Source organism: Lissotriton helveticus, chromosome 2_1, assembly GCF_964261635.1.
Source record: "Lissotriton helveticus chromosome 2_1, aLisHel1.1, whole genome shotgun sequence".
NCBI lineage: Eukaryota > Metazoa > Chordata > Amphibia > Caudata > Salamandridae > Lissotriton > Lissotriton helveticus.
In genome coordinates, this window is record NC_136059.1 from 1,114,864,065 (window position 1) to 1,114,889,390 (window position 25,326).

General features: G+C 44.8%; 1 protein-coding gene across 6 annotated transcripts in view; it reads left to right on the forward strand.

Annotated features, from left to right (window-relative positions):
- Positions 1-25,326, forward strand: part of PDE5A (phosphodiesterase 5A) — an 869,998-nt gene that overhangs the window by 740,719 nt on the left and 103,953 nt on the right. For all 6 annotated transcript variants that reach the window (XM_078675926.1, XM_078675927.1, XM_078675930.1 and 3 more), the window contains exon 14: positions 7,906-8,000. In XM_078675926.1, the coding sequence (XP_078532052.1) occupies positions 7,906-8,000 (95 nt within the window). The remainder of the gene's footprint in view (positions 1-7,905; positions 8,001-25,326) is intronic.

The window sequence follows — 25,326 nt, forward strand, 5'->3', positions numbered from 1 at the left end:
GATTTATCAAAAGTTTTGGGGGCCCCCGACTCCTGTAGGCTTCTGGTGGGGAGCGGTTGCCATGATTGCTCGCGGAATGACCACGACGGAGCTACGAGATGGTGGTGCTCTCATGCTGACGCCAGCTTCAGTCTGAAACATCCAGAAACAAGGTGGGGCTTTCATCGTTTGGGAAAAAAAAAAGGTTTCATCCAATGAAAAGTGTTGTTTTTAGGTCATATGATCAAGCCTTCCATCATTAGGAAACCAAAAGTAAAATGAACCAATGAAAAGTTTTATAAACAAGTCACATGACCTGTTATGCGGCATAGGGTATAAAATGCGGAGAAAATACGTTGGCACGTGAGGCGGCGTCAGTAGCGGACCGATGTGCGAATAGGCCGAAGGCAACACAACGCGCCAAGATCCGGATGGCACCGAGGTGGTGTCGAGCAAGTTGCAGCACTGGTGTGGCCATCCTATAATGCTGAAAGTCGGCGTGGGGCGCCCCGTTGGCCTGTGAGTTTGCGTCAGTAGCGGACCGATGTGCGAATAGGCCGAAGGCAGCACAACGCGCCAAGATCCGGATGGCACCGAGGTGGTGTCTAGTAAGTTGCCGCACTGGTGTGGCCATCCTACAATGTTGAAAGTCGGCGTGGGGCGCCCCGTTGGCCTGTGAGATGGCGGCAGTAGCGGACCGATGTGCGAATGGGGCCAAAGGCAGCGCAACAATATTTTCGGAATAGAAGACACCACAAGGCGCTGAGATGCCAAGATCCGGATGGCACCGAGGTGGTGTCTAGCAAGTTGTGGCACTGGTGTGGCCATCCTACAATGGTAAAAGTCGGCGTGGGGCGCCCTGTTGGCCTGTGAGATGGTGTCAGTAGCGGACTGATGTGCGAATTGGGCCAAAGGCAGCGCAACAATATTTTCTGACTGACACCACAAGGCGCTGAGATGCCAAGATCCGGATGGCACCGAGGTGATGTCTTAGTTGCGGACCGATGTGCGAATGGGGTCAAAGGCAGCGCAACAATATTTTCTGTATGGAAGATACCACTAGGCATTGAGATGCCAAGATCCGGATGGCACCGAGGTGATGTCTAAGTTGCGGACCGATGTGCGAATGGGGTCAAAGGCAGCGCAACAATATTTTCTGTATGGAAGATACCACTAGGCGTTGAGATGCCAAGATCCGGATGGTACAGAGGTGATGTCTAGCAAGTTGCTGTACTGGTGTGGTCATCCTACAATGCTGAAACTCGGCGTGGGGCGCCCTATTAGCCTGTGAGATGGTGTCAGTAGCGGACCGATGTGTGAATGGGGCAAAGGTAGCGCAAGAATATTTTCTGAATAGAAGACACCACAAGGCGCTGAGATGCCAAGATCCGGATGGCACCGAGGTGGTGTCTAGTAAGGTGCACTGGTGTGGTCATCCTACAATGCTGAAACTCGGCGTGGGGCGCCCGATTAGTCTGTGAGATGGCGTCAGTAGCGGACCGATGTGCGAATAGGCCGAAGGCAGCACAACGCGCCAAGATCCGGATGTCACCGTGGTGGTTTCATAGTTGAGAGGCACTTCATCTGCAGTGGGGCGCCGAGATCCGGATGGCACCGAGGTGATGTCTAGCAAGTTGCTGTACTAGTGTGGCCATCCTACAATGCTGATAGTCGGCGTGGGGCGCCCTGTTGGCCTGTGAGATGGTGTCAGTAGTGGACCGATGTGCGAATGGGGACAAAGGCAGCGCAACAATATTTTCTGACTGACACCACAAGGCGCTGAGATGCCAAGATCCGGATGGCACCGAGGTGATGTCTAGCAAGTTGCTGTACTGGTGTGGCCATCCTACAATGGTAAAAGTCGGCGTGGGGCGCCCTGTTGGCCTGTGAGATGGTGTCAGTTGCAGACCGATGTGCGAATGGGGCCAAAGGCAGCGCAACAATATTTTCTACAATATTTTCGGAATAGAAGACACCACAAGGCGCTGAGATGCCAAGATCCGGATGGCACCGAGGTGATGTCTAGCAAGTTGCTGTACTGGTGTGGCCATCCTACAATGGTAAAAGTCGGCGTGGGGCGCCCTGTTGGCCTGTGAGATGGTGTCAGTTGCGTACCGATGTGCGAATGGGGCCAAAGGCAGCGCAACAATATTTTCTGTATGGAAGATACCACTAGGCGTTGAGATGCCAAGATCCGGATGGCACCGAGGTGATGTCTAGCAAGTTGCTGTACTGGTGTGGTCATCCTACAATGCTGAAACTCGGCGTGGGGCGCCCCATTAGCCTGTGAGATGGCGTCAGTAGCGGACCGATGTGTGAATGGGGCAAAGGTAGCGCAAGAATATTTTCTGAAGAGGAGACACTACAAGGGGCTGAGATTCGGTTACCACCGAGGTGATGTCTAGCAAGTTGCCGCACTGGTGTGGCCATCCTACAATACTGCTCCGAATAACGGCGTGGGGTGCCCGAAGGGGGGGGGGGAGGCGGCGTGAACGGGCCTTCCCAGGTGGAGGCTCGTCTGCTGTAGTGGGGCGCCCCTTTACCGTTTCAGTTGCCATTCAGCTGAGTTTCGGCTGCTCTTGATGCTACAGCGACAGGCGGCTGCAACAGGACTCTCAAAATGGCGGCCTGTTCTTTGGATTTGGGCCTGGTCCACTAAAATGGCCCTGGGACACCTTAGAACTCGGACGCTCGATTTTTTTTTCCTTTCCTGTACATGCAAAAAAAGGTAAATGTCCGGTACGTTACACGCTTCATCTGCCACGATGAACTCTCCAGAGGAACCGAAAAAAAATATAGTTATGGTAACTATACCATGCATCGTCATATGGAGAGGTGGCACCAATTAATTATAGTGCTGCATAAAAGAGAGATTTGGAGGAGAACCCCTGACCTGCTAGTACATTCATCAAAGAAGTGGCACTGACAGCATCAGAGGCAAGGGAAACGGTCCCAAATATTTAGAAGAACTTTGGAAAGATTAAAATGACATGTTTAGATTGTGGCAAATTAATTTCATGTGGACAGATGAGTGTTACTCTAATAAATACAGCATATGAACATCATCATAGTCGATGGTTGGTAGAGACATTTTGACTATATCCTGGACCTGCCCGTCCTCGCCCAAAATGGCGCCGGAATAAATGGGACTCGTAACTCCTTGTTGTGTACTGGTTGCAGAACCTTGAAATCACGAGATACGTATGCAGTTTTGAAGCACATGGCGGGCGGGGACGAGAATTGATTGAATATTTCGACATCCCTATTGATATTAAGTTCTGATGTGTTATTGATTACTGTACTATTGAAAGTTCGAATTAACGTCACCCATGGTACTTGCCCGCAAATGTATATGTAGATAATTTTATTGTAACTGGCCCTGTCATATTTTAATTATAAAATGTACGTCCACCGATTCCGTAACTGTTAGACACCTTAGTTCTTGCAACCTAATGGCCCGCCCGTTACGTTCCTCTACAGTGTAAATGTCTACTCATCATATACGATTACAGTTTGCTCCGTGGCCGGCCCACGTGGTTATAGGCTCGTATTTGTATAATGAAATTTTCACAATAAAGGTTTTTAAAAGAAAACATGGTAGTAGTATATACATTGGTAAAGTTTTTAATAATAGTCACTGTTTTAGAATCATTAAAAGGCAAGTGAAATAAAGCAGACCAATTACATGAAGGGTAAAAGGTATAATACGAAGGAACGCAGTAAAGATAAATGGTCAAGGGCTGTTGTGTTTTCTACTCCTGCAACATAAAGTGATCGATAAGAATCTCATATTCAGGCGTATCGGCGACTAAGACAGCAGGTCGACCCTCTTTTGCTCAACGGCTCCGTCATGGGACGAAGAAACGCTCTTTTTCTCGAAAAAAGAATATATTTTACTTGCAGGACAGTTGTAAATTTTCCGGGAAAGTACATTAGCCTGGAACATTATAACATATATTTAAGAAAAAATAATGTTCGGAAGTAATAAAAAGCGTAATTTTTAGGTCATATGACCAAGCCTTTCATCATTAGAATAAGAAAAGTAAAATGAACCAATGAAAAGTTTTATTAACAAGTCACATGACTTGTTATGCTTACGTTACGCGCTGCGCGCCCCGGATGACTTCCGGATGCGCTAACGCGGCGCGTCATATGACGCATTACGCGACAACGCAGGTCCAGAATATAGTCAAAATGTCTCCACCAACCAGCGGTCGGAACACAACCCCTTTCAGCAGGCTAAATAGTTCTGTTAAATGACAACAGAAGGGACAGGCAACAAGAACCATCAGTCAAAGAGGGGAGGGCTAGTTCTTCTCTACCGGGTTACATTGGGGCGCTACCGGAACTGATCGAATTGGTAGTCTACAGTGTTTCTGGATGTTTCAGACTGAAGCTGGGGTTAGCATGAGAGCAGCACCATTTCGTAGCTCCGTCGTGGCCATTCCGCAACCAATCATGGCAGCCGCTCTTTATCGTTATTTTGGGCGGGGTGGGTGGCGGAGCCGAGCTGTTTTGCAGCCATCATTGTGTGGAGTTCAGTTCATCTCACTAGTTTTGTATTTGTCATGAGGGGTTGTTCCTAATGTTTCTATTTTAGCGAGGTCAAAAAGAGATCCCATTAGTGGCCTACTGATTTTGCTCGATTCCTTTTCTTTTTTTTTGTACACGATTTTTCGTTATCTGCAAAGACTAAACAGAGTATTGCGACTCTGTGTTTGTTTGTAAATAGAGAATGAACCAAAGAGAACCAATTCTAAAACAGTAAATACTTGGATAACAATCAATCAAATGGAGAGAGAAGCAGGCACGACGGATTACAACGGGGGCAAAGGCCTGCGTTAACTACCCTTCACTATCTGCAAAGAGAGAGTACTCCTAATAGAAATGAGGGGTGGGGGGCAGCATTCAAAGCAGATCAGTGTGCATAAACACGAAAATGTTTTTACTTACCACGTACTTGACATTCGACAGCTTATGATATTTGCTATTAAAAAACCATTGAAATTCACTGAAAAAACCATAGGTTATAGACCATATATAGTTAGGAATTAGCATTTACAAAACCTTGAAAATTCACTGCAAAAACCATAGGTTATAGACCATATATAGTTAGGAATTAGCATTTACAAAACCTTGAAAATTCACTGAAAAAAACATAGGTTAGAGACCATATATAGTTAGCTGGACATTTTATTGACATAAAACCAATGAAATTCCATATATAGCTAGTTGCACTAACTATATATCGCGCACCCGCAATCCACTGCTGATGATGTCACATATTACATCATTCATGACATGGTCAGTGACATCACTGATGACATCACTGATGACATCTCAAATGACATCACTGATGACATCACTGATGACATCTCATTTGACATCAATGACCACATCACTGATGATATCATTCATGTGACAATACAATGCATCTCCTCACATTTTAATATAACCTCTGTTTCACCCAGTGTTAAATACAGAGTATAATTTTTGAAAACATTGACACACCAATACTAGTTACTACATACGCACTCACTGATTGCTACGTCTACACACACCTTCACTCATTCACCCATACAATCATTCATACATACAATCACTCATCTTTACAACACTATCATATGCACTCATACACCTATACAGACACTCACAGTCTGCCACTCATCCATGGAGTTACTCACACACCTAGTCAGTCCTGTAAAGAATCAATGACACTTCCATTTTCTTGTCTATACAGTTAAACATAGAGCACCTTACATTTTCAAACATATACTAACACATACTTACCTTCTTATACAATCATTGATACAAGTACACATTGATCTGCACAGAGTCACACACCTCCCAGCTAGCCACACACACACTCAGTCTCCCATACAAATACTTGGGCATTCAATCAATAACCCATATAGTTACTCATATAGCTACTGATCAACACATGCAGCAGTTTACAGAACAACAGACATAATGATGCACAAATTAAGACAGTTTAGTCACTAACCCATGCACTCAGTGAGACACATTTAATCACTCACTCATACAGTCAGTCATGCACCTACTAAATCCTTCGTCCAGACACTTACACATCCACTCATTCTTCAATATGTAAGACATATTTAAACTTTACAGAAACAAAAAATCACTGGATGTTGTTATCAGTGATGTCATCAGTGATGTCATTTGAGATGTCATCAGTGATGTCATCAGTGATGTCACTGACCATGTCATGAATGATGTAATATGTGACATCATCAGCAGTGGATTGCGGGTGCGCGATATATAGTTAGTGCAACTAACTATATATGGAATTTCATTGGTTTTATGTCAATAAAATGTCCAGCTAACTATATATGGTCTCTAACCTATGGTTTTTTCAGTGAATTTTCAAGGTTTTGTAAATGCTAATTCCTAACTATATATGGTCTATAACCTATGTTTTTTTCAGTAAATATATATATATATATATATATATATTACCTTCTGGTGATCTTCAGTAGGTAGTTATAGTTAGGACCTGGTTTCCATAGGAAAAGCATTTTTTGATTTGCTAATAACCGTTTAATGAATCTTCATAAAATTTTCAAAATTAGTGTGCATGTCACTTCAGCTGCTGTCTGGCCAGTTTCAGGGTGATTCGTTAAGCAAGGTGCCGAGAAAAAGGTGGTGGACCAAAATTTATTTTCCCCATGGGATTTGGCATGACTATCAAAACCACTGGACAGAACTACTTCAAATATGGAATAAAGCTAGATCTTGTTGCAGAAAAAAGGCTTTTTGTAATTTGGTGTAAATCTGTTCAGTAGTTTTGGAGTTATTAAAGAAAAATAATTATGTATATCTAGAGATACAGATCCACAAACCCATTGATTGGCTGGCCGCAACAATAGAGAAAAGTTGCTGCCGCCATTTTGTCAATTGGAAAAAGGTTCCTGGGTGGGGGGATAATACAATGTCAAAAGTTAAGAGGTCAGGATAGAGGTATGCTACCACCATGGGACTGATAGAGGGATCTGTAAGTAAACCCTCATGGGCAAGAAATTTGCCCCAAACATTTTTGGGGGACGCGTGAGGATCTGTGGATCCACTTCCCAATTAAAAAGAATATACACTCATTAACAGACCAACTCACACAACCACTCACACACCCACTCACACATCCAAACAGCCACTCACAGACTCAGAGAACAACTCGCATACCAACTTACAAACCCATACAGGCACTCACGCACCTACTAACAGCCACATACACACCCATGCAACCATTCACATACCTGTACAGCCACTCACATGTACCCACTTAAAGACTGACATAACCACTCATATACCCATTCACAGACCCATATAGTCAGACACACATGAACTCACACACCCAAACACTAACACACCCAAGCAGCCACTGATATACCCACTATATATATATATATTAAAAGAAATATGAACTTCAACTGTGGTTTTTTCAAGCACTAGGTGAGCCCGTATCGGAGTCCGAAAATGTTCTCTTTTTCAGTGGTGAAATAACTAAGCACACTCATACTACTACACCGGAAGGAAGATGTCAGAAGTACCGAAAAAGAGAAACTTGTTAATATCACGAATACACAAAATGCTTTTGAAATGCCAAGCAAAACCTAGCGAATATTTGGGATCTTAAAAACGAAAATTGATTTGCTTGCTTATTAGAAAAAAATGAGACGGCAGATTTGCGTTATTGCCTAAGAAAAGTAAACTTTCTTTTTCGGTACCTATAATCACAGCCAAAGTAACTGAATTCAATGTTTTTGATGATCGCTGCATTAAAAGTTGTCTTAATTTCTGCATGTTAAGGATTTAGCGTCAGCAATTCTCAGTTAACACCCTGTTTATAGAGTCAAATGTTCTTGGGTATATTTATAATGTAGATTTGGTTTACATCTTTCTTTGCAGAGCAAACTGTCTGACCTGGAAGTTCTTGCTTTGATGATAGCAGCTCTAAGCCACGACTTGGACCACAGGGGTGTAAATAACTCCTACATACAAAGGTAAACATCTCTCTTCACAGGTCGGTATTCCAGGCGCCATGGGTTATTGGGCAACTGCATTATAGCTGGTCTCTCCTCCACTGGCCAGTTGTAAACATATAAAAAACGTGAAAGTGGTAAACGCCAACGGGCCGACCAATATTGGTAAGAAAGCCAAGACTTGATAGGCACGCTGTGCCTATGCAGGCTTTATGGCATTGTTTTTGTTTCCCAAAGACAAACCCTTGAACCGGAGCATATTTTTAGAGAAATCAAAATAATGCTGGGAAACTAGCTCACGTCATACATGCTATTTATTGCTAACTGTGGTCTTCATCATGGCTCCGATTGATCATAGTGGATATGCTTTCTGTTAAATCCCCAACGGAGGTTCATGATGTCTTGCCCTTCTGATAAGAGTCCTGCCTTTGTAATCCTATCCCCGCAGAGCAGACGTATTTGGATTCAAAGTTAAGTAAAATTCATCCAAAATAAAGAAACTACAATGTCATTCCTCCCCAAAATGCTAATTATTGGGGTGCCATTTGATTCAGAATTGATTTTGAAGCCCCAAGCCAACTGCGTCTGCTGGATCCGCCATACAATATCTGCTTAGTGATAACAATGGGTGTCTTTTTCCACTTTTAACCTGTGCTTCAAGAATGTCTTTTACCTCATGGTTGAAACATAGTGCCTGAACTACTGCATTGTCATTTCCACTCTTCTCTTAGCCGAAACCACTGGTAACCCTCCAAAAGGAAAATCGGGCCATTGGCGACCGCTAAAAAGGGTTGTATCATGTACCAACCCTATTTTGCAAGTCGGTAACCTGTTACCAACTCGCAAAATAGGGTTTGGGAATTGCTATTAGGAAGGGACGTGTCAAGGGTGTCCCTTCCCAATAGTGAGACGCAGAGGGATGTGTGATTGTTTTGCGACTGCAAATGCGGTCACAAAACAATCACAGTTACCACCCATTTCAAATGGGTGGTAAGCCAGTCGCGACCGGGAGGGGGACCCCAGGGGACCACTTCCCCTTTGTGTTTGGCAGCGAAAATATTTTTTCAAGAGCAGACAGTGATCCCATGGACCACTGCCTGCCCTTAAAAAATGAAAATAAACTCAATTTTTTTGTTTAAAGAGCACCCCATTTACCTTTAAGGAAACCGGGCTACATTTGGAAAAAAACATAGCTTTATTTAAAAAGCAAACACAGACATAGCGGTCTTCTGTCTCCAGCAGGCCACCATCCTATTGATTGTAGCCTATTCCCAATGGGTCGCAAATTGTGCATTTGCGACCCCATTTGGAATCACTAAATGTGTCTGAGACACATTAGTGCATTTCTTTTTTGCGAGTCGCAAAAAATCACAATCTGTGATCCGCAAAATGAAATGGTCGTACATCTGGCCCTCAGTGTTTTTAATATATCACCCCCTGAATGTCAGAATCTTGGTGGTCCTGTGTAACATTTTATAATGTTTTTTTTAATTTGAAATTTTCAATTCTGTCAGTACGTTGTACCCTAGATAGCTGGTACAATCTGTTCCATAGCTCTGAGCCTTCTGCTTTTACTGTTCTTCCTCCATGTTTCTTCTACTTTAGCTTTGATTGTTGCATTGGAATGCCATTGTGCAACGAATAGGTGGCTGTTCCCAGGAGTACACCACTGTTGCAGTCTCTTGAGCAGTGTGGATATTTCAGGCATCTCCCTTTTGATTATTTATATATTGTATGTGGAACAACAAAAGTGGCCATCAACCTGGGAAAGAATGACTGCACCTGCACCTATGACATTCCCAGTTATGTAGAATCTTTCTCACAAAGGCAGAAACCCTCTTGATTTAAAGAACGCCCTTCCCATCTGATGGTGTAAGGTGATCATAGCCAGATTATGATTTGCTGCAGTATACCATCGCCCTATAACTTATCTATGGGAGTCATGGGCCCATAAAGCTTCTGAGAACAACAGAGTATGTAGATGATTTTTGGGAACCATCCTGGTAAATACAGCCACTTTTATATAGCTGGAACAACCACTTAACTGGTGCAATAAATCAACTCACACAATACAAAAATACACGTTATTATTTGTGGATCAGTATACAACTGATCTGGGAGCATGATCCCATGTCAGCAACACTATGATACAGTGATTCTTGGAGTTCACGGTGTCAGCTCTGTATCTCAGGGCTTTCCTCAAAATGGGCACTTGCTAAGAAGGATCCTTCTTCCCACCTAGATGACATGGATCATATATTTGGTCGTGTGGGGAAACAGAGTTTATAACGCTGTCAATACCACGCGGGTAGGTAACAACGCGTATGTTACATTGTCCGCGTTGTTACCACGCATGGCATCGCAAGTCAATTCTATGACTTGCGCTAGATGGCGTGTAACACTAAGGAATGTGTTGGATTTTAAATCCAACACATTCCCTACTGTTGCGCTAACTGCAGTAGGAATACCTAAGTCCAGCGCGCCATCTAGTGCAAGTCAAAGAAACGACTTGCGATGTAAGGCATGCGTGGTAACAACGTGGACGATGTAAGGTCCGCGTTGGAACAAGCAGAAAAAAGATCAGCATTCAAGTAGAGAATCCTATCAATATCATGCATTTCGGGCGAGAAGATTCGGAGTGGAATACAGGGTGAGGTGATCTGGAATGAACTTTTCCCTAAGCCAAAATGCATTTGAATGGCGTGAAATTCACAAAATTCTGTCATTTTGTCTTGCACACACCTTATAAAAACAGCCCAAAACCAGTTGTGATCAAAATATTCCATTGCTAGTATCACAAAAATATGGCAAGCTTGCAGAGGTGTTTTTACTGTACAGAGTTTGAGCATTTGCAAAGCAACAAGCTATGACCCATCAGCTTTATTATCCATAACAAAGTCTCTGACCCTCACTTAAGGTTTGTATGGGTTTGGCTTCCAAAACTGGTGAGCAGCGGAGGCCCCACTTCTATAATCTCGACCATACTCGGCCCAATATATTGAGCTTTTCCCATGGCCAGTGGAGTGCATTCCAGCACCCGGTAGGAGCCATTTCGGTGATAAAAACCAACACTGGCTGGTCCGCTGTGCAATGCGGGCTAGCCTGCAATGTTTTTGTCTCCCAAAAACAAATCCCCAGAAGTGGAGCTTGTTTTTGGAGGAAAAAAGAGACGTCCCAGACACACTGGGAGTTTTCTTCCTGCATTAAGGGGAAATGTTTTATTTTTCCTGCTCAGGACCACTATACTATGAATGACACTTGGGATGAAGGAACCGACGGCAGCTCCACTCTTGCTAACTGCGCTCTTCCTCTACCTCTAAATATGAATGGATAACTGAGAGATGAACAGACAGCAATTTTTCTGTCCATTTATGACTATTGTTCCTTTACTGCCCATTACTAAATAAGGCAATTTATTCCTAAGATGTTTTCTGAAGTTAATTATTTCTTGGGATTCACTTACAATATGTGCAGGAATCTATATTAATCACATATTTCTAAATAGACCCTACATTTAAGGGTGTGGTTGTCACGTTGCATGTGATATATATTTCAAGACAAATATATCACATCTACTATGGAAAAAGTAAATGTAGACTCAAGCAAAGGAAATGTATACTTGCGTGGACAATTTATTAATAGACAATTCAGTCAATGCTATATTTTGTTAATCAATATTGTTGACTCAATATAGTAACATACAACTGATGGTTAGACCACTAGCGGATAGTCTGCCAGTTGATGGTTATGGTTGTACTATGTATGTATGTATGTATGAATGTATGTATTTATGCATTCATGTATGTGGTATTTGCTAGAAACCAGCCAGCTACTGTTCAATATAAAATGCAATGATACTTTCAACTTGTGGTTGGAGGTGTAGCTGGTTTCTAAGAGTGAAAGGGGGCTGTTCCTGCATACTGATGTATTGTTCTCTAAGGCAGTGTGTCTTCAGCTACTTCCTAAACTGGAGTTGGGTTGGATCATGGAGATGGATATGTTATGTTGTTCCAGATGCTTGGTGCTTAGATGTTCATAGATGGAGAAGACCTTTTCCCTTGCTGCTGAAGTGTTCCGAGCCACTATAGATAGGAATAGCTGCTGGCATCTTGAATTTGATAGTATGCTGTACCCTGTCCCTAAACCATGTCAAGCTAAGAAAGAGTCACTGGGGCTCAAGTCTACCTCTGTAATGCTGCCTGTAAGACTGGAGCTTGGTGTCACTTTTCTAAAAGATATTGCCTTGACCGAATGCCTAACTGATTAGTGAAGGCGAACAGAGCTATAGTACCCTCACTGGTTTAAAGATTCCTTACTGAATCGTTAACAGCTCATAGCTGGGATCAGAAATGAATAGAAAGGAATGTTCATCTCGTTAAAATGTAATTTACATGGTGGTAACTGTCAATATTGGATTCTGTAATTGGGTTTGAAGGCCAAACTGTGGTAGCTTTTGGAACTGATTGTGTTTGTGTCCAGTTCAACTTCAACTGTCCATGATGAATCAATAGGAAATAGTTGAAGGTCCTCAAGGTCATCAAACTTAAAAAATTTGCGAATTCGCAAATAAGGGGAGCAAATTACCATGAAGTTGACCTTCATGGTAATTTGCGAAAGTGCTAAAGTGCATTTTTCAAAGTTCCATTTTACACACACACATGCCCTTGGGGCATGTGTATGTGCAAAATGTACTTATAGGCAGATTTCAGGGGTGCAACAGGGTGTCCTTTGGACACCCCTGCACCCTTGAAATTGCATTCTCAATTTGCGAATTTCTAATGGTGAATTGCAAATTAAGAATGTCTTTCCATTCATTCCTATGGGCTTCTAGGCTCATAGGAATGAATGGGGAGGTATTCCTTAATTGCATTTCTCGATTAGAGAATCGCAATTAAGGAATTTTAAGAAATCGCTATTTTTTTAATTGCGATTCCTTATTTTTCGCAATTAAGGAATCGCAAAATGCAATATTGATGCATGTGCCCCTTAGTGGCGATGGGATTAACAATTCTCATGGTTATAACTGCATCTGGAATAACCTCTTGGTGAAAGGAAGGATACCTGAACCACTATAATTGTTTATACGTCATTTCACATGTTGTTGATCTGCCAGGACCTTCTGCTGGTAGGGTAGCAGACCACAAACATATTTTCTCAGATAGAATATGTATGAATATAAACATTTAGTATTTCGTTGAGATCAATAGACGTGTGTAGGATGTGCAAGCTATGCAGCTAACTTAACATCAATTAAAAATAGTCATAATTAGTGAATGGTAGTACAGATTAGTGTAATGTATTTGTTCTGGTAAGTATGGGGTTGTACGGAATATGTTCATAAATCTATGTAAACAGGTACTATAATTGTAATTATATTTAGCTGTCTTTTAGAAAAAAAGTATTTAGTTGAATAAGTTTACAAATCACAACCTTCTCAGCATTCTCAGGTAGAGAGAAGGAATTGAGAAGGTTGTGACATTTGTAACCGGGAATCCATACAGCATCCTTACCAGTTTTTGTTAGCATTTTAGGGACTAGCCAAAGATTTTTAAATGTGTAAGTTAGTTCTGCATCTATCAGAGCAGGCCATTAGCAACTTCATAAGACTGTGGGGCCTTCTCCGTAAGCTCCCCAGTGTCATTTTCCCGTGTCTGTTCCAACCATGACAGAAACAGTGTTCGCACTTCCGAACAATAACCATGTACAAAAAAATGCATCAGCCTCGACCAAAAACTCATTTCCTACCAATAGTAAGTGATGAGAAAGCTGCAACTGTTACTACTTTTTTTCAAGCTCGTTTTCATGAAAATATCTGGAGCCGCGTCATCTCCTCTGCAGACATATCCTAGGAATTCTGAATTGGGGCAGGCGATTGTAATCCAAGAGCAAACGCTGTCCATCTCACGGCTGACCACTGCTGGCGTCTGAAGAAAAGCCTGTGCAGCATCTCCATTTGTCCTGCCCAAAGACCCTCCAGGGGCCCCATCAACACAGATGTTGAATGTCCTGGGAGACGACACTTAAAACACAGACATGGCATCTTGCCACACACATTAATTTGTCCAACAACTTTTCACTGCAAGGTATCATTTGCTGGAGGCAATATATGTGCCTACATGTTTCCTTTAAATCTGACTTTGTACGAATGTGTATGTGTATATATATATGATCCTAACTTGGGGACAGAGTGGGCCGATTTGAGAACACCCATACCTTGATGTAAGTGTGACTACAGGACGGTGTCCCAACTATGTCCCTGAGTTAGGATCATCATGGATGGGTATGCAGATAATGTGTGTCTACGAAAGGGCAAGTATTGCCACCAATAAGTACCCTACCAGCTAATGAGTAGACTAGAAGGGAAAAATACTAGGACTTTTTTTTAGAGATCTGTATCTGGACGAATGCCATCAACCCTACTAGGGGGCAATCTATGGCAGAAACATGTTGAGACATTACTTTTCCCATATAGCCGTATTAATTTCCTTTTTAATCCTGCCAAGTGGGATACATAATAAAGGTCTTGGATACCCACTTAGGCAGTTTTAGATTTTTCTCTGCAATAGGGATCCCTACCTTTAAAATTCTTTCTTTTCTTATTCTGTATTTTTCCTTGCGCTCCTCCCAGGGCGTTGATCTGCGTCAGGCTGTCGTAGCAGCCCTATGATGAAGCATGCCACTCATTGAGTTGTTGAGAGCTGTATTTACAACCCTTTAGGATTCCCAAAGAGGCTCTTTACCTTGGAGGTTACTCTGACACTATAATTTCCAGCCCCCTCTTATGGTATGTTTATCGGTTTTTCCGTCTCTTTTTCCTTCTAACCCATGTGGGACCAGCCGGCCCACTTATAAAGTGGGGGATTGACTCTTGTTTGTATTACCCCAAATTAGAGGTTCTTCACGTTTAGTGAGTTACATATCATTGATAATATCACTGCAACATTTCGAGAGAAATTATTGAAAAAGCATTTTGATGAGAAAACTGTGCTTAACGGGGGTATGAGTTAAAGTACCTTAGGATACGCGTTATAGTTACTTGAGATAACTATAACCATAACTGCTGAATTTCTATGGTTTTGTGTGTGTAAAACCTGAACCTAACTCTAACATCCCTGTAACCTTTGTTTTTTCCAGTGAATATACACATTTATATGTGTGTATGATCTCAGTTGAGGTGTCATCAGTAATGTAATTTAATATTTTATGAGTGATGTAATTTGTGAGGTCCTAAGCGGTCCATAGCGGAGGTGCAAGTTATAGTTAGCTCAGTAACCTACACATGGTGAATTTCAGTGTCTTTTTGTTTTCTTTAAAGATTAGTGTGTAGCTCATTTTAAAACCTAACTATAATGTCACTTTAAGCATTTGTTTTTTCTCAGTGAATTTCGAGTTTTTTTTATCTAAGCTAAGATCTTTTTACCATGCCTAACTATACCAACAATTTAGCTTTTATTTTTTTCTTGAATTTCTGTTTTTTATTTTAATGTAAAGTATCTAATTGATTAAATATAATGTCACCCTAACCTTTGCTTTTCCCAGTGAATTTCTGGAGTTTTTTTATCATATTCAGCAAACTCACACACTGCGTATGACCTTTGTGCGCAGCGACAGGTTCATCACAGGACCTGGACTCTGGCATTTGGAAGGGAGATTTGGGTGCAGGAACTGGCTGGAGGTCAGGCCCTTTGCCATATCACATGCGGGAGGCCAACTCCCCCTGCGCCTCAGGTGGGGTTGGCCGCAGACCCTGGTCTCCAGCGATGTTCTCCATCCAACTCCTCCCACCCCACAGGCAGTATATATACATAAACACACACACACACACTTGACAATTACACTTTGGAAGTCGCCCCCTCCAGTTTTATCTGTGGCTCAGTGTGAGTTCATTCCCCAAAAATCATTTCTACAGACACCACTTCTCACTATTCTGATAACATTAGACTGGACTGACTGCCAGTTCAGAACAAAGCAGTTGCCTTCCTAATTCCAGTGCTCAGTATGTGGTCGATTTGAAAACAAAAGAATTTTGCATTTCCCGATATGTGGAAAGGGTATGACAGGAATTGAGGGAAACAGAGCTGCACAAGCTATATGAAAGACAGGGAAATCCCCTGGTAGTTTGAACACAGTAGGCTGCTGTTAGCGGTGAATGGAGGAAGGGATCATCAACTATCCTTTTGGCAAACAAGCGTTAATTAATGCACTCAGGCCTAGATTCACTAAGATTTTCAGTGGCACCATATTCCCCAATTGATGAAAAGCAACACAAAGTCTCTCATGGGTGTTTACTATCCAGCGTAAAATTTATTTTGTGCCAGAAAGTTGCCATTTTTCCCCCTGTGCACTGCTTTGCATTGCTGTGCATAATGGGGGTAATACTGAAGTTAATCAATTCAATGCAAATAACCATAGATTTCTGATGCAAAGCCCAATCTGGTAAGATAGCCAGACTAGGTTTTATGTTAAAAATGTACATTTCCTTGAAGCCGGTGCTAACAAAGAGAGCTTTTTTCTTTTCTAAAAAAAAAACCAACATTTATGGTATATGTGCTGAAGTGCACAGTACACAGCCAGTTCATGTGATGCTTTTAAGTTTGTCTTGGTTTAGGAATTTGTATTGGAAGTGTATGCTCCCAGTACAAATCCTGTGCTAGGCAGTGCATGTCAGGCAAGGTGGCATTTGAGAACACCAGCTCAGGGGATGACAGGAGTAGCAGGCCAGTATAGTAGATATGGCCTGGCACTGTTGTTTCCCCTGTGCAACACAGCGCAGTAAATGTGGTTGCTGTGCTGCGTTGCATTAAAAATGAGTGATCTGCCCCTCGTTGGTCTTGTAGACAAGTGTGACATGTACTTGGCTCTGCAAATGCATTATTGAGATGGTCTGACTCATTTGCTACACATATTCAATACTCAATGGGTTTATTAGAATGGGTCTGTTATGAACACTTTTTTCCAGGGATGCTTTTTCTTTAGCTCTCAGTCCAACCTTGGAAAAAAATGGAGATTGGTAAAGCCACTAAATCTAGATACTGAACCAGAGTATACTGCAGAATCATCCTCATCACTCAAACAGCGCAGAGCAAAGTGATCTGTATCTTGTTGATAATGCCTTGGTCACTTCCCACAAAGCAGTACATTACACAGATTAGAACTTTGGTATGTTGAGAGCTGCATTGAAGACAATGGAGTGGCTCTGGGCTTATAATGCTGGTATAAACCCGGAACCCCAACATTGTAATGTTTGTCTTCATTTTTCTCCCTTTTTAATTTAGAACATTCTACCCTTAGTGGGTTGAATGTTCTAATAGCCTTATAGCCCTTCTGGCTCGGGGAATATCTGTTGTTTAAGGCCCTCACCCTTGCTATAACTCGGGTTCACTGCCTTTAACAACCATTATAGCCATCGGCAGGGGGCTATAGGGCTATATTACAAACATGGGTTCACTGCCTTTAACAACCAGTATAGCCCTCGGCAGCAGGCTATAAGGCTATCTTACAAATATGCTGTCTACCACAGAAACCACGGAAAAGGGAATAAATGCAACAAATTGCAGGAAATACTTAATTTTCATCTGCAGTGTGGTAGAGGTATCCCTGCCAAAAACAAAAACTTGCCAACTTATGTTCACATTCTGTATTACATATGAATGTTGTACGCTAGCCCTGCCTGGTAATTCCGCGTCCTTTTACAGTTTTTAGTTTTGTGGTGGAGGTTTATTTTATGCATCACAGTCCATTAAACGCCTCGTAAGCCGATCTTGAAAACAGGGCCCGATTCACAGAACTAACTTAAGACAAAATCCTGAACTTAATACCATTTTGGTATTCACAGAAGGCACTTACTCATTTTGGTATTCACAGAAGGCACTTTACTCATTTCGCTATTCACAGAAGTTAGGAGTCCTAACTTCTAACTTTATTTTTCTCAGTTTAGAAGTCCTAAAGTTAGGAGTCCTAACTTTACTACTCCTAAACTGAGAAAAATCCTAACTTTAAGACTTTCAGAATTCACAGAAGGCATTTAGGAGTCCTAAAGTTAGTCATGTTTCTGTTGCACCTCAAAAGGCATTGAATTTCATACAAATGATGAGGATGTTGCTTTTAATGTAGCCCGACAGAGATCTGACATGACAATGTACCCTCTGTTGAAGAGAGATGATTTGCCCATTGAATTGAGAGACACCATGTTACCTAAAGTCTGGGACTTTTACGGGGAAAAATATCGAACTAAACAAAGTGTTGAACCAGTCGCAATCACTGCCAAACCAAAGGCAGAATATCCAAGCATCCCACAATACCATTTGACCCCAGATACTAATGCCGATATCCTGCGATCGACTCAATGAAGGAGCAAGGGATCTTAAAGGAGATAATGTTGAGCCCATGTGTTCGAGGCATGTGGGCTGCTAAATTCATATCTTAGCATTAGATCGCCGCCTAGTGTTGGGCTCGGATGATCGCACATTGTTGTCCTGGAAGAGTCTTCGAAGTATCCTGAGATAGGTGGCTCCTCCCCTGGACTACAGTGCGCATGGGCATCGGCTCCATCCCCAGATTGTTTTTTTCCGCCATTGGGTTCGGATGTGGTCTCGACGTCTTACTGTCGGAACCAAGAAAAACTAACTTTTAGCGGCCAAAAGGCCTCGATTCTCTTGCGTCGGTATTGTCTGCGCACGGTCTCGAGTCTTCCGTCTCTTGGAGCCGGAATAAGCGGAGTTTTCTTCGCTCTCGGAACTTTGAGGCCTTCTCATCGCGACACGACTGCAAAACTTTTCGGACATGGAGCGGAGCCCGTTTAAGTACTGCCCGCTCTGTGGGTCCAAGTACCCACACATCGATCTACACCCCGTGTGTAACAAATGCCTTTCGCCTGACCACGACGACGGCAAGTGCAAGTTGTGTGCACAGTTCCGCTCAAAGAAGACTCTCAAGCTTCGGCGCGCGGTGCGCATGGAAGCTAACCAAGCGGCCCCGGATCCGGAGAACATCTTCGGCGACCAGGACGAAGAGGACCAGGGTCATCATCTCCAAATCTCCCCACCCGAGACGGAGGTCGAGGCGGATCCGGGAGACGACGACGGAGTCGCGGGTCAAGGCCTTGAATACGTCGACGAGGTAGGAGACGACGATGAGATTTATGGGGCCGCGGCAGACAGCTCGGGGGACGAGCTCTGCCCCGAAGGTTACGAGGATACCGACCGGGACACGGGATCGCCTGTCGGCCTTACCCAAGACCCGTTGCCGCAAGCCACAGCCCCGCCTTCGGGCCCGGCCACGGACTTACTTGCTGAGCAGACTGTTTCGAAACCGAAACCGAAACCATCGGGATCGACAACACCTAAAATGGCCGACCCGAAAACGAAACCGAAACTTAAGGACTCGAGTGTCCCTAAGATGGCTGCCGTGCCGGTGAAAACGACGGTGCCCGCTACCCCATCGACTCCGTCGGCCTCCGGTCCGCAGAAGTCGAAGAAGTCCGTCGATTCCGATGCTGCAAAATCGAAACCGACGCCAGAGGAGGGGTCCTCCAAGAAAGATGGTCGGCACGGGTCAGCGGCTACGACGCCGTCCAAGCCCGCCAAAGTCGGCTCCAAGGAGGCTACGCAGGCACACGGAAAGAAGTCTGCGCCCCGAACACAGGAATCGGAGGCGGTAAAGACAGGATCCGCGCCCAAAGCGCACAAGGCCCACAAGGACGTCGGATCCGAGGGAAAGATCAGACCATCCTCGTCAGCGCCGAAACAAACTGTGAGTGAGGCGTCCCCCATAGCCGAATCACTGCAAAGAATCAGGGAGAAGGCCTTTGCCCCGTCGGCTCCGATACCATCGCCGCAGCCGCAAAAGGACACTCCAGCGAAGCCATCTGGGAAACTTCTCTTTATTTTGCCGCCGAAGGAGGCGCCGAAAGCATTTTCAACCAAATCGGCACCGAAACAGGTGATTTCTTCACCGACTGGCCCGCTTCCACGTCGGGTACTCGAATCCGAGGACGATTCGGAGCATTTCATCGACGCTGACACAGGCAAACTGACCCTCTATAAGAGGAAAATCACTTCGGAGCCAGTGGACTCCTATGTCATCCCACTAAAGAAGAAGAGGGTGCCCCTTGACGCCTCAGGCCTCACGGAACCAATCCAGCCTCCTCCGAGACGGAGCCCTACTCCCTCCCCAGAACACTCTGCGGGTGAGGGGTATGATGAGGACGAGCAGTACAATTTCCCAATCAATGAACCTGATGCACAACCGGATTCATATGATGACACTGGTGACCAGAACACCCAAGGTGCGGGGCAGGACCCGCAGCTTTTTAATGCACGGGCATCCCCGACTGAGGATTCAGCAGGTTTTCATGCACTACTCGAAAGGGCGGCAGCCAATCATGATGTGGACATGCATGCCGACCCGGTTGAGGAAGACTTCCTTTTCGACACTTTTTCAGTCTCTGAAAGGACAGTAAAGACACTGCCTATGCTTAAAGGAGTCCTCAAGCATGCTGGGGACATATTTAAGGAGCCTACAAGAGCGAGAGTGGTCAACCCTCGCATTGAAAAAAAGTACAGACCTGCACCTGCAGACCCCGCATACATTCGGGGACAATTGCCACTGGACTCTCTTGTGCTCGCCAATGCCAGGAAACGTGCCAACTCCCAGACAACGGGTGAAGCTCCTCCCCCGGATAAGGAGTCCAAAGTGCTAGAGGCAGGGGGCAAAAGAGTAGCTGCACAGGCATCAAACTTTTGGCGCATCGCCAATACACAGGCACTCTTGGCGCGTTACGATAGGGCGCACTACGACACCCTAGAACAGATTGTACAACACCTGCCTCCACAGTTCCAAGAGGGCACCAAACTGCTTATTGAGGAAGGAAAGCTAATCTCAAACGCAGCCATCAAGTGTGCACTTGACGCTGCGGACACAGCTGCTAGAGCTATCAACACTAGCGTTATGCTGAGACGACAAGCGTGGCTCCGCATCTCAGGGTTTAAACCGGATATTCAGACAACAATTCTTAATCAACCAGTCAATCCTGATAGTCTGTTTGGTCCAGATGTTGACACCACCCTAGAGAAAATAAAGAAAGACACGGAAACTGCTAAGTCTATGGGGGCCCTACAGTCACAACAGTTTCGTGGCAGCAATTTTCGTCGCTCAGGTGCACGTGGAGTCACCAGAGGACAAATGGGTCAACAATCCCAGTTCTCAAAAGGTGGGGCACAATCCTCGTTCACAAAACAGAACAAGGGAGGTTACAGAAATAACAGCAACAGAGGTCGCGGCAGAGGAAACAACAGCTCCCGCTCCTCTACTCCAAGCAAACAGTGACTCTCTGTCACTGCCCCCCGACCACCTAACACCTGTCGGGGGGAGACTGCAGCAGTTCCTGCCCGTCTGGAGAAACATCACCACAGACAGGTGGGTGCGACAACTAGTCCAGTATGGTTATTGCCTAGAGTTGAAGTCCACTCCACCCAACATCCCGCCAAGGCAAAGGCCTATGTCCGCAGAGCACTTGCTCTTATTGCAGCAGGAAGTAGTGGTGATGCTGCAAAAGGGAGCAATCGAGCTCGTGCCGGTGGGAGAGGAAGGCATGGGGGTATATTCCCTGTACTTCCTTATTCCAAAGAAGGACGGATCTCTCAGACCCATTCTAGATCTACGTCCCCTCAACCTGTACATACTATCAGAACATTTCCACATGCTTACACTGCAACAGATTCTTCCCTTGCTAAACCAGGGAGACTTCTTAGCAACCTTAGATCTCAAGGATGCTTATTTCCACATTCCACTACACCCGTCACACAGGAAATACCTCAGGTTCACTATTCAAGGCAGGCACTACCAGTTCAAGGTCCTACCCTTCGGAGTCACAACAGCCCCGAGGGTGTTCACCAAGTGTCTGGCGACAGTAGCGGCGCACCTCAGGAGGCAGAACATCCATGTCTACCCCTACCTAGACGACTGGCTCGTGCAAGCCAAGTCAGAGCAACAGTGCGCCGCAGACATGTCGACTACAATTCACCTTCTTCACGATCTGGGTTTCTCCCTGAACTACCCAAAATCGCATCTTCAGCCGGCGCATGTCCGGCAGTTCCTAGGTGCGACGATCAACACCCTGACGGCCATGGCTCAGCCAAACCAAGTCAGGATAGACAGCATGCAGGCTCTGATCCAAAGGTTCAGGCCACAACACTCGCTTCCAGCGAGAGTGTTCATGCAGTTGATAGGCATGATGGCCTCCTGCATCTTCATAGTCCCTCACGCACGGCTACATATGCGCCCGCTCCAGGAGTGCTTAGCGAATCAGTGGACACAGGCTCGTGGGCAATTGACAGACCTAGTGTTGGTTACCAGTCGGGCATACGACTCTCTGCATTGGTGGACTCCACACAACCTTTGCAAGGGCCAACTGTTCCAAGAGCCTGTGCCGCAGATTGTCCTGACAACGGACGCATCTCTCCAGGGATGGGGAGCTCATGTGCTTACTTACACAGTGCAGGGACTATGGACGACGCAGCAACAGAAGATGCACATCAACTATCTGGAACTGATGGCAATCTTCATGGCGCTCAAGTCCTTCATTGTACATCTGTGCAACAAAGTCGTGCTAGTCCGGACGGACAACATGACCGCGATGTACTACATTCAAAAGCAGGGAGGCACCCACTCGCCACAGCTGTCTCATCTGGCTCAGAGCATGTGGAAGTGGGCCATTCAGAGGAACATTTTCCTCATGGCAGAACACCTCCCAGGAAAGGACAATCAGATGGCGGATCTGCTCAGCAGGTACAGCCATCAAATGCACGAGTGGGAGTTACACCCATCTGTCCTCCACCCGTACTTCCGGCAGTGGGGTCATCCGGAGATAGACCTGTTTGCCACAAAAGAGAACGCAAAATGCCAACACTTTGCCGCCAGGTTCCCTCACCCACAGTCGCAGGGGAATGCGATATGGATGAACTGGTCAGGCAAATTTGCGTACGCTTTTCTGCCAGCCCCTCTAATACCGCTGGTCGCAAGAAAGCTAAGGCAGCACGAGATGACTCTCATCCTAGTTGCTCCAACGTGGGCGCGCCAGGCTTGGTACACCACGTTCCTCGAACTCTCAGTGGTGCCGCATCAAAGACTGCGCCTCACGCCCAGTCTTTTGACGCAGAACCATGGAGAAATTCAGCATCCAGATCCGCAACAGCTCAACCTGGCGATCTGGCTCCTGAAGTCTTAGAGTTTGGATACCTTAACCTACCTCCGGAGTGCATGAACATCATCAAGGAGGCGAGGAAACCAACTACTAGAGCATGCTATGCTGCAAAGTGGAAGCGTTTTGTCATTTACTGTACAGCCAATGACATCAACCCGCTAGATGCATCTATCCCCAACATCATCTGCTATCTGTTGCATCTTTACAAGTGCAATCTAGCGTACACTTCCATTCGGATACATCTATCCGCCATAGCGGCTTATCTCCAGAACAGGCAGCACCTCTCTGTCTTCAGAGTGCCCGCCATTAAAGCCTTCCTTGAAGGTCTGAAACGAGTCATTCCCCCAAGAACACCGCCAGCTCCGGTGTGGAACCTCAATGTCGTTCTCACCAGACTGATGGGACCACCATTTGAGCCACTGCACTCGTGTGAACTCCAGTTCCTTACGTGGAAAGTAGCTTTCCTTGTAGCTATTACGTCTCTGAGGCGTGTCAGTGAGCTGCAGGCGCTCACAATCCAAGAGCCATTCATTCAAATTCATCCAAATAGGGTAGTGCTACGCACTAACCCCAAATTCCTTCCGAAGGTGGTGTCACAGTTTCATCTAAACCAAACTATTGACTTACCAGCATTCTTTCAAAAGCCGCAAACGGTGGCGGAAAGAATGCTCCATACCTTAGATGTACGGAGGGCGTTGATGTACTACATAGACAGAACACAACCCTTTAGAAAAACAAAACAACTCTTTGTTGCCTTCGCACCACAACACAAAGGCAACCCGATTTCCAACGCAGGGATAGCCAGATGGATTGTTAAGTGCATCCAGATATGTTATCAAAAAGCCAAGCGCACTTTAACAATACCCCCCAGAGCGCACTCCACACGCAAACTGGGGGCATCCATGGCTTTCCTAGGGAACATTCCTTTAGAGGATATTTGCAGAGCAGCCACGTGGGTTACACCACATACCTTTACAAAACACTACTGTGTTGATGTGCATTCCAAGCAGCAAGCTGCTGTAGGACAGGCTGTTCTGAAGACACTTTTTCAGGTTTCTGCAGCTGGCACGGGCAACCGCCGCTGATGGAGGGACTGCTATGTATTCTATGCTAAGATATGAATTTAGCAGCCCACATGCCTCGAACTGAATATGCTACTTACCAGTATGCATCTGTTCTTGGCATGTAGGGCTGCTAACATTCATATCGCCCGCCCTCCTCCCCGGTGCCTGTCGCAGCTGCAGATATACTATTGTATTTATTCATTAGCATGGACATCCTTTACACTTTTCACTCCATCTTCTGCCACAATGGCGAAAAACAATCTGGGGATGGAGCCGATGCCCATGCGCACTGTAGTCCAGGGGAGGAGCCACCTATCTCAGGATACTTCGAAGACTCTTCCAGGACAACAATGTGCGATCATCCGAGCCCAACACTAGGCGGCGATCTAATGCTAAGATATGAATGTTAGCAGCCCTACATGCCAAGAACAGATGCATACTGGTAAGTAGCATATTCAAACTCTATCATTATGGGCCTGTAGAAACCGAATGGCAAGGATCGTATTGTTCATGATTTACGAATGGTGACTGCCGTTATTGTCCCATGTTGTCCTGTGGTGCCGAATCCAGCTGTGATATTGTTTCAGATTCCCCACAAGGCCGAAGGGTTTTCAGTCATTGACTTGTGCCAGGCTTTTTTCTCTATTCCTTTGCATGGGGAAAGTCAGTTGCTTTTTGTTTTCCGGTTTGGCAATCATGTTTTGGCATGGTGCCAAGCCACACAAGGGTATATGAAAAACCCCTCAATTTTTAACCAGATTCTCAAAAAGAATCTTGAGTCTCTGGTAATGCCAATCATTCAGTGCTAGTACAGTATATTGACGAACTGCTGGTAGTGTCAAATACTAAGGAACCTTGTAAGATGGATGCTATTGCCCTTTTAAATCATCTGGCTGAAAATGGACATAAAGTATCCCCAACTAAGATACATTCTTGACAAACTGAAGTCCTGCACTTCGGACACCTCATTGAGAAAGGAATAAGGATAGTGTCACAAGAATCTCTACGATTCTTTATATGAGTCCGCCAACTACCCAAAAGGAAGTCTGCTTGTCCCTAGGAATGGTGGGCTACTGTCGAC